The sequence below is a fragment of the Cucumis melo genome, chromosome 5 (assembly GCF_025177605.1).
Source record: "Cucumis melo cultivar AY chromosome 5, USDA_Cmelo_AY_1.0, whole genome shotgun sequence".
In the NCBI taxonomy this organism is placed as follows: Eukaryota; Viridiplantae; Streptophyta; class Magnoliopsida; order Cucurbitales; family Cucurbitaceae; genus Cucumis; species Cucumis melo.
In genome coordinates this window covers 2,716,947-2,727,006 of record NC_066861.1, presented here as the reverse complement: position 1 = coordinate 2,727,006, position 10,060 = coordinate 2,716,947, and the positions used below count along the sequence as shown (strand labels likewise).

General features: G+C 35.3%; 1 protein-coding gene across 4 annotated transcripts; it reads right to left on the bottom strand.

The window, feature by feature from the left end:
• Positions 1 to 260: 260 nt before the first annotated feature.
• Positions 261 to 9,825, bottom strand: LOC103491334 (transcription factor LRL2-like). 4 transcript variants are annotated; one of them, XR_007821129.1, is made up of 9 exons: positions 9,742 to 9,825; positions 9,556 to 9,621; positions 7,420 to 7,794; positions 7,112 to 7,183; positions 6,884 to 6,946; positions 6,521 to 6,586; positions 4,851 to 5,711; positions 859 to 918; positions 662 to 728 (listed from the first exon to the last, which is right to left on the bottom strand). XR_007821129.1 is itself a non-coding variant. In XM_008451230.3 (8 exons), exons 2-8 carry the CDS (start codon positions 9,574 to 9,576, stop codon positions 567 to 569), a joined length of 819 nt encoding a protein of 272 aa, XP_008449452.1. In that variant the 5' UTR covers positions 9,577 to 9,621; positions 9,742 to 9,820; the 3' UTR covers positions 261 to 566. The 4 variants fall into 4 exon arrangements, 3 of the variants coding, with proteins under 3 accessions (XP_008449452.1, XP_008449453.1, XP_008449454.1); XM_008451230.3 differs by lacking the exon at positions 4,851 to 5,711 and having other exon boundaries at positions 261 to 728; positions 9,742 to 9,820; XM_008451231.3 differs by lacking the exon at positions 4,851 to 5,711 and having other exon boundaries at positions 261 to 728; positions 9,559 to 9,621; positions 9,742 to 9,801.
• Between the last annotated feature and the right edge of the window lie 235 nt (positions 9,826 to 10,060).

Genomic DNA, 10,060 nt, shown 5'->3' with positions numbered 1-10,060 from the left:
GTCTACCACGGATAGACTTTGCTATATTTGCAACTTTTTTAAAATATTGTTACATACTTAATAATTATTCTAAAAATTGTTATCCATTATAATTTAAAAAAAAAAACGACGACTATTTTTGGGCCCTCCGAGATTTTCGTTTGTGATTATATTTTTCTCTTATATCACAATGGAAGTGTTTTATATAATCTTGATCACAATCATTACACTTGTGTGATTTCATTTGAACCAATGAGATTTATACTCGAGAATCTGCTGGGTGGTTGATAATATGTTGTGAGGCTTTGGATTCAGACTCTTACCTTCTTAACATCTGATACAAGCTAAGAGTCAGACATATGACAAGTGATGTAAGTTTGATCACTTTACAGATGTGATATTCTTCCCCCACCTCCCCTTGTATAGGTTTTTCAACTTCTAACTATAGGCTATGGCCAAACAAAACTATTCTTTTTTAAGTGTTACAAAGGAACGCTGTCTTTCAGCAGATTAACAAGTCGAAGAGACTTAATAAACACAGAAGTAATAACCTAGAAAGAACTGCTGCATATAGGTGTTCATATGGTTCAGCATAATCCTTCAACAAAATCCATGGGCATCACAAAAAGACCCTTGTTCTCCAGAAGTTGAGCTGCAGCTAATGGGTCAACTTCCATCAATTTTCCCACCATCTCCTCAAGTGGCTCACTGATCTGCATCTCTTGATGGTTCATGTAATGACCATATCCCTATGAAAGCCAGTAATACAAAGGAGATTCTATTTTACATCCCAAAATTTTGTAGAAAACCATATACGAGTGTTGCATGAACTTTCCAAAAGGAGAAAGTGAAATGCTGAAACCAAGCATGTGATGATACCTCAACGAATATGAAAGGCTCAGAAGATAATTCTCCTCCTAGTTTGCTCTGACTTAAGTCCTGCACACCACAACCACACACCCATATCTTCAGTTTTTTTCAGCAACTTCACTTGCAACATCATTACAGTCGGGACATTTCAAGGTATTCTTCTGTTTGTAGAAATATTAATTCATTATAGCTGCGTTCCTACCATAAAAATCTAACAAACAACCATCTTAAGTTTTATCAAATTTGTTTTGTCATCCATCCAACGGTGTTTGCCTCGTTCCAATAGATGAGGATTGTGATTAGGCGACTACGAAGAAAAAGACAATAATGCAGGCCCTTTATGGTTATTGCTAAAGAATATGGCTCAATCTTTAGACTAACTATATCTCTTTACAAGTCTCCAATATTTTGGATCAATGCTCATATGATTTGAGATATTAGTAGATGCAGATATGACAAACATCATAACCACTATTATAGGCTTGTTAACCCAAATTATTATCTACATTACCAATATATGGTCCTGTTTCTCTCCCTTGCCAATCTCGTTCCATACTCTACCTTTTAGGAACTAATATCCTGTTAAAATTTGTTAAGTTTGTCACTGATAGTTAGTGGTTATTTAATTTCTCTTGTACCCACTAGTCAAATAATAACATATGCAAGTTGTAAACACTAGGGTTTGAGAGAGAATCAGAATACCTCATTGCATTCACTAAAAAAAAATTATATACATGCATGACACAGTGGTGACCAAATAAGGAATGCGTACAAAAACCCAAAAATGAAAATGTACCAGATGTTTACAATAATAGAATTACAACACTCCTCAAGTTGGAGCATATATTTTAATCAGACTCAACTTGTTACATAGATAATCTATACGTGTTTCATTCAATGCTTTCGTGAAGATATCTCATAATTGTTCTCTAACCTTCACATATGCAATAGGTATCATACCTTATTGAATTTTCTCAAGTATAAAATGACAATCAACTTTAATATGTTTGATCCTCTCATGGAACACTAGATCAGATGTGATATGAAGTGTTGTTAGATTATCACACAAAATTTTCGTTCTTGTGGTGATTTCAAATCCCAACTCAACAAGAAGTTGATATACCCAAATCAATTCACACGCCGACTATGCCATTGCTCTATATTCTGATTTTGTACTTGAACGTGACACCACATTTTGCTTTTTACTCTTTCAAGAAATCAAAATACAACCAACAAGAACACAATATCCTAAAGTTGATCTTCTTTCTTTAGATTCTGCCGAGTCGGCATCTAAGAAACATTCAATATTAGTATAACCATAATCCTTATATAATAAAACACGCTTGGGAGCAGCCTTAAAATAACACAAATCTGTTCCAAAAACAACCCAATAATCAACCATAGGGCATGACATATACTAGCTCATAATAGTCGCTGAATAGGCTAGTCAGGTCAAGTCACTTTAAGATAATTAAGTTTTTCCACTAACCTCCTGTATCTTTTGAGATCTTTTTACAATTCTCCATCTTTTGTAAGTTGTAAGTTGGGCATCATTAGGGACATGGTTTGCCCCTAGCTTCCTTGTTTCATTCAACAAGTCAAGTACATATTTTCTCTATGATAATAATATTCTTTTCTTGATTCTTATTACCTCAATTCCTAGGAAGTATTTCAGAATACCCAAATCTTTTGTTTGGACTTGGTGATGGAGAAAAGTCTTTGGCGACTGGACACCTAAAGCATCATCACCAATAATCACAATATTATTAATATTTAAGACTATCAGAAAGACACCACTCTCAAATCTCTTAAAAAGGACCGAGTGATCTAATGTGCTCTTACACATTCCAAAACTTTCAATCACCTGACTAAATTTGTCAAACCAAGCTCATGAACTCTAGTCCATACAAAGATTTATGAAGATGACACACCTTTACACCTTTTCATTCTCCCTCTAAGCGACAAACCATGGTGTTTGCTCCATATACACCTTTTCTTGATGAAGAAATGCATTATTAATATCAAGTTGAAGTAAAGGCCAAATATTGATCAAAGCTAATGAAGTAAACAACCTCACAAATGCCATTTTTGCTACCGAAGAAAAAGTATTAGCTTAGTCAACACCATATGTTTGTGCTTAGTCTTTCGCTACAAGGCATGCTTGTAATTGAGCAATAGAACCATCAGAATTAATTTTAATAGAACCATCAGAATTAATTTTAACTGTAAACAACCATTTGCAACCTATAGGCTTCTTTCCTACATAGAGAAACTAAATCCCAATTACAATTGTCATCTAAGACAGTCATCTCCTCTACCATTGCAACACACCCAATCGGGATGAGACAAGGCTTCATGAACGATATTAGGGATGGATACTGACTAAATAATCAATGAAAGAACATGAAGAAGTAGACAGATGGTTATATGAAACAAAAGAGGAAATGGGATGAGCACACTCACATTTACCTTTACGAAGAGCAATAGGAAGATCATCACTCATTTTCGGATCCAATGACAAAGAAGCCTTTGGTACAAGACATGAAACTGAAGGAAACAAAGAAGCCTCGGGTATAGGGCAAGGAACTGAAGGAGGTTTTTGTTGAGCATAGACTTTAGTGATGGGTGGACAAATAGAGGTAGATATAGACCGAGATTAATCAAGAAAAGGATCAAAAGGGAAAACAACACTGTAGACAAGGACAAGGAAATCATCTTCTGACTCCAAATGCGCCTCTTGACTCATAAGGAATAGAAGGAGCAATTTTTAAAGAACGTGACTTCAGGAGAGACGATTTATTTATTTAGATTGAGACAATAACATTGATACCCTTCTAAACACGAGAATAAACAAAGAAGATACATTTTAGGGCCTATGGATCCAACTTTGTATATTGAAACCAAACATCTTGAACAAAGCAAGCACAACCAAATATTTTGGGTGGAATGGAAAACAAATGTTGTTTGGGGCATACGGTACGAAAAGGTATCTCACCCTTTAGAACGAAAGAGGGTATGCGATTTATTAACAAACAGGCGGTGGAAACAGCATCCCAAAAAGATTGTGGAACATGCATATGAAACATTAAGGCTATGGCGGTTTCAAGAAGATGACAATTATTTCATTCTACAACCCATTTGAGATGGAGTATCAATAAAAGAAGATTGATGAAGATGGCCATGAGAATCTAAATAAGACTAAAATGCATGAGAGATATTCTTTAGCATTATCACTCCGTAAGAATTTAAGAGCACCACTAAACTAAGTTCAAATTTTAGCATGAAAGTAATGAAAATGAGTAACTCCGAACGATTTTTCATTAGATATAACCATGTTACACGAGAATAGTCGTCAAAAAATGTAACAAAATATCAAATCCTCCTTTGGACTCAATAGGACATTGACATCAAACATCAAAATGAACTAATTCAAATGGAGCATCAACTAGTTTATTGGCTCGAGGATACAAACTCAAACAATGAAATTTAGCAAACTAACATGACTCACAATCTAAGGAAGACAAATGTTGAAATTGGGGACGCAGACTCTTCAACAGAGAGATAGACAAATGACCCAATCGAGAATGTTCTTCAAAGGGAGATGCATGCTAGAGCATGCGATGGTTGTAGGTATTTGTGGTTCAAAAATGTGAAGACTTGCAAATTTCACGTCCTTTACCAATAGTTTGCTTCGTCATAAGATCCTAAAATAAGCAATAACTAGGAAAAAAGAGACAACAATGAAGACTACGAGACCGAAATCAAATTAAAAGAAATTTGTGGTAAATTTAAAACTGACGACAAAGGAATTGATTTAGTAAGATGGACGATTCTCGATCCTATAAAAGGAATTTTGGTTCCATCGACTATAGTGACACTAGGCGAAGATGTAGATGCACAAAAGTTAGAGAATAGACTGAGGTTATCTGTGATATGGTCTGTAGCGCCAGAGTCAAAGACCCATTTTGAGGTAGAGGAAAGAAGGCATTTAGAGATGTTACCTGTCTTTGCGATAATAGTAACGGGAGTAGAAGACGATGTTGTCAATGACTCTTGATACTTTTGAAACTTAGCAAACTCCTATAAAGAAATTGGTAATTGACCTGTCAGGACTATCAGGAGTAGAAGCAACATTTGCATATGGCACCCTTTGACCCCTGTTCAACAATCTTTTACACTTGCGTTTGGTATGGCAAGGTTGACCAATAGCAAACAACAGCTCCAGAATTCGTTTGTTGGTTATTGGGATAACCTTTAGAGCTATTTGATTCAACCCCGTTATTACCTCTATAGTCATTTGTGCTCCCAATCAAACCACTGCTAGAATCAGATCATATAACTGCTCGTGGCTTCTCTGTACAAAGTATTCGAGTATAAGCTTATCCCAACATGAGATTTTTGAGCTAGACTTCATGATCTTTGGCCATCTCATATTTAGGTGCAAGACCAACTAAGAAACTCATGATGAACAATTGTTCACGTTGAGCCATGAGAACTTTTGGATCAGTGCTAATTGGCATCAATGCATTGAATTCTGCACACGTACTTTTGACCTCCATAAAGTAACCCGAGAGAGACTTTTCTCCATGATCAAGTTGATAGTCTTACAAACATCAAACATTACTGATTTGCAATTATTTACTAGTTCCATGATTTCAAGGTCAATTGTATTTTTTATTCGTAGAAGCATTCTTGAATCGTCCCGCAAACAAATCTTTTTAGCAGCAACAGTTGGTGGCTCTTCCTTGATGTGTTCATCCATCTCAATGCTCCTAATTTGATCCATTTAACTTGTTTTTAGTTACTTTTGGCATCATAGAAATCATCCCCGATGTGACTAATGTTTTCTTGTCAGCCATTACCTAAAAAAAAGGACAGAAAAAGACAAAAATACATACTAAAGTCTAAGGAGAGTTGTGTTGAAGCAAACCCTAATTTACCAAAAAAGGATATTTTTTTTTTTTTTTCGTTGAATGAACTACAAACAGTGAGTTACAAACAAACACACCACCAAAGACGAACAGGAAAGGGAGGCACACGCGTCGGCACGTGGATTTGGCACGAAGGAAGGCGTGGCGTATGAGCCTCACGCGCTAGTCAGATGCTTCGAAATTCTGGGGTTAGGTAGATCGACAACTAGGCTTCTCTTTGGACTGGGCGGTGTCGGAAAAAGGAGAACAAACTTCCGGCGGCAGCGGTGGGCGAAAGTAAAATCCCCCCTCCACAAAACCCTAAGGGTTCTAAATTCTCGCACCCTACTCAAAACCCTAATTTTCTCTAACGCTTTGATACCATATAAAAACACTTATGTCTGAGAAAGAATCGGAATACTTCATTGCATTCACTAAAGAAATATATATATACACACACACAAGATACAATGGTCACCTAATAAGGGAAGTGTAGAAAAACTAAAAAAAGGAAGGAAAGTGTAGAAAAACTCAAAAAAGGAAATCTAACAAAGATATTACAATAATAGAATTACGACACAAGTTTTATCTACCTTCTACTTGCTTAAGATAACCTATGGGTTAGGAAGACTCATGAAGCCAACAGGCTACCAAGAAACTCTTCCCAACATATGGATCAAAATTACATGAGTAGGATTTTCTCCGAGCTGTTAAGTGCCATATAAAGAAACATGCAAAGTAATAAGGACTAGGCTGCCTACCTTTATTCGAAGCTGTAAGTACTTGATATGGTCAATGGCATCATCCAGAGCAGATGCTTGATTTTCCTTCAGAAACCAAAAGTATGGTGAATTTAAAGAAAATATTTAGCCTAAGCTGCAGGTCATGAAATGGAAAGTTCAAAAGATAGTGCTTTAAGTTACTTTTATTCTCAACAAAATACAGAGAAATTTATGGCAGCAAAATGGCTGAATCATGTTTACTCATTACATTTCTAGAATGATACATATAGAAATGGTTTCAAGTCAAGTTAGTGCTTTGACGATATTTTGGAATTCTGCTTCTACACTTATCCCTTCATACAATTCCATGTCTTTCTATGGCATAAAGACACAGAAATTTACCTTAGAAGGAGGTAGCAGTTCCAGCAATGCTTCAAGTCTTTCAGCTATCCTCATCTTGCGTTGCTGGAATCAGAAAGCACGTTAAGCATCCAGTCCTGCTACTTTGTATGATTAAATAATATAGGTTTGTGTATATTTCAGAATTCACACTCATGCCGCCACATTTCTGCTCTTTTTCTACAGTAGTAGAAAAGTTTTTGGTTGCAACTAGTAAGGTGTTTGGCTTACACGATCAGCTGAATAACCTCTCTTGCTTGATGAACTGGGACGTGATTTGGATAGAGTGCCCCGTGCATTATTCTGATCCAAAGCCACAGATTAGGATAACTCGAAACATTCGGATAGTGTTTGTCATTGAGAAATGAATATTGATTAACAAACAAATACGTTCAACATACATTGTGCCCAAAATTGAAGGCAAAGAACTTGAGGTGATATATGCCTATATTCTTATATTTAAAAGATCTATTATTGACTTCAGCACAGTGACACCCACAACTTTGCAAATATGTTAGGCTTGACATAGATTGGCTTACCCGTGAATCAGTAGGTTTTGAATTGTATGAACCTGCGAGATGATTGTATGAAATTTTGCTACGAAGCTCTGAGACTCCATTTATAGTTTGAACAGTACTGGGAACAACTGCTATCACATCTTTGGTTGATGTCTCTCGAGAAAAGTTTGAAGTGTCAGCAATAAACTCAACAAAGGCCGGAGACGTTTTAGCAGCTTGAGTCCACTCAGTTAAGTGGGGGATGTTGGTTTGGTTTACATTCCTATCAGCAGGCAAAACATGGTGATGGTTTGTAAAATCTCTACGTGCTTGGGAAACAATGTTGACATTCGCACCAAAGTTGAGAGAGAGCATTCGTACAGAGTTATTGCAGCCATTTTGTCCTTCCATTTTTACCTGCATTGTGACATTTTAAACTGAAATACTTAACGACAAGAATACACGCTAAAACGTGCGTAAGCTAGAGATGCTCCAAGATGCCAAATCAACTCAAAAATAAAATATGTTAAAATATAGTATCAGTCTCCTATCTTTAGATTAATTCAATTTTGGTCCATATATTTTTAAATATCCAATTTTAGTTCCTAAAAATTTGATAAATCTTAAATTTAGTCCTTATTATTAGTTTATTTTAGATTTTTCATTACTTTTTATTTTTTATTAGCACTTTCAGTATAAATTTTAAAAATAAATTCACTTATTGTATTTCTTTGCATAAAAATTATTATGATTATTTAATCAATTTCAATAAAGATTAACTTCAACGTATTAAATTTATGAGTTACCTAAAGTACAAGGACTACAATTGAACATTTGAACGTGCAACGACTAAAATTGAACAAATTTCAAAGTACAAGGACCATAATGGTATGGCCCTTTAACAAGTAAAACACAAGCCTAGAAGAAAAATTGTCCAATGCAAATGATTTTAGAGTAATTGAGAAAAATAATACTCAATCTTTAAGGAAAGTATGTGAAAAATATGCTTGGGAGTGATTTGAAACCGTTAAAATAACTTTAAATTTCGTTCAAAATCACATCAAAACATGTTTTATGCATAGTGTTTGGTTTTAGATTTTTACCACAATTTACTTAGAATAAAAAGATTTTAAACGATTGAACACATATTAGGACTAAGAGAGATTTTAAACATAAAAAAAAATTCAATTCAAAATCACTACCAAATATGCATTAACGACTAACCAAGTTGCTCATTTAAAAAAGTATCAAAAACTAAATTGAAGCTCCTGGACAATGAAGTTTTCCACGTAAGGGGTCAACAACGAGGTGGGACACTTTCCACCCTCGTCCCATGGGGATCTCCATCCCTATCCCCACCCCATTCCCAATTTTGGGGAGTCGGGATCCGGATCAAGGAATCCCCATTGGGAGATCAGATCACTGCAAGGGAAAATTCTCCATCCTTTTTATAAAAAAAAAATTATTTAACTTGATAAAAACAAATATTTTAATCATTTTTATTTAAAATTTAGTTAATTTAATTATTAAATGAAATTTTAATTAGAAAAAAAAAACTAACAAAACATAATAACTACTGCGGTTTCAAATTTAAGTAAAAAATAATATAAAAAATATATATATTCGGGATCGGGGACAGGGCGGAGAGTACCCTCCGCGTCCCCGGTTTGGGACCCAATTGGTGTCTCCTCGGTGACCCCGTCCCCGGTCAAACCGGTCCCAACCCCGCAGGATTTTTTCCATTCCCTACACCAAATTCAACAAATAGACTGATTTACCTAAGCAGACCCAATAGATATTTTGAAAACCCATCGGCATAGTAGCATATGAAATAAGCATTTCCCACATTCTCCATTTCTTTGAAAATACGACGTACGTTAAAAAGTACAAACCAGATTAAGTAGCAAAAGTAATCCAAGATTTACATGATAAATGAAGAAATGAACCCATAAATATGTAAAAGAAACTACTGAAAACAAAAGCCAGCAATAAATAGCAACATGGGAGAATTGAAGCTTTAAGAAAATAGAAAATCGACAAGAACAGAATCAGAAAGGAACTTCAAATTTTCTAAAACCCACTCAATCGGGAAAACGAGGAACATAAAACCTCATAACATAACAACGACAATGTATAGAGAAAAAGGAAAACAAAATGCTGAGTCGAGATTCACATAACTACATTTGAATCCAACTTCATGAACGATCATCTTTAAGAAGTAATGAGTGAAGATATTTATTGTTACTACAAAAAAAAGAAAACACATGTAGGGTAGTAGTTTATTAGAAAGGTAAGTTTACAAACAAAGAAAATGTTAGTATTAGTGAAGCTATGGAGTATAAGAGAGAGAAAAGGGGATCTCACGGGTAAACAATGGCGAGACGAGGAGGATGAAGGAGAAGGGAGAGGAGGACGGAGAGCGTGGAGGGACAGAGTGCGACAATGATGTTGTAGCTGTACGTACCACAAAACTGTTGGGCTATTTCACTTTTTAAAGTGAAGCCCAAATTAAGGCCCACCTACCATTTTCCCCTTTTTATTTGGGGATAATAAGAGGTATAGCCATGTTTTTATCGGTATGCATCTATGAGTGTGTAATTCATTTCCTCGTATTAATAACATATCTAACCACTATCATAACATTTTTTTAATATTTCGATATTTAACTGTAATTTTCTGGTAT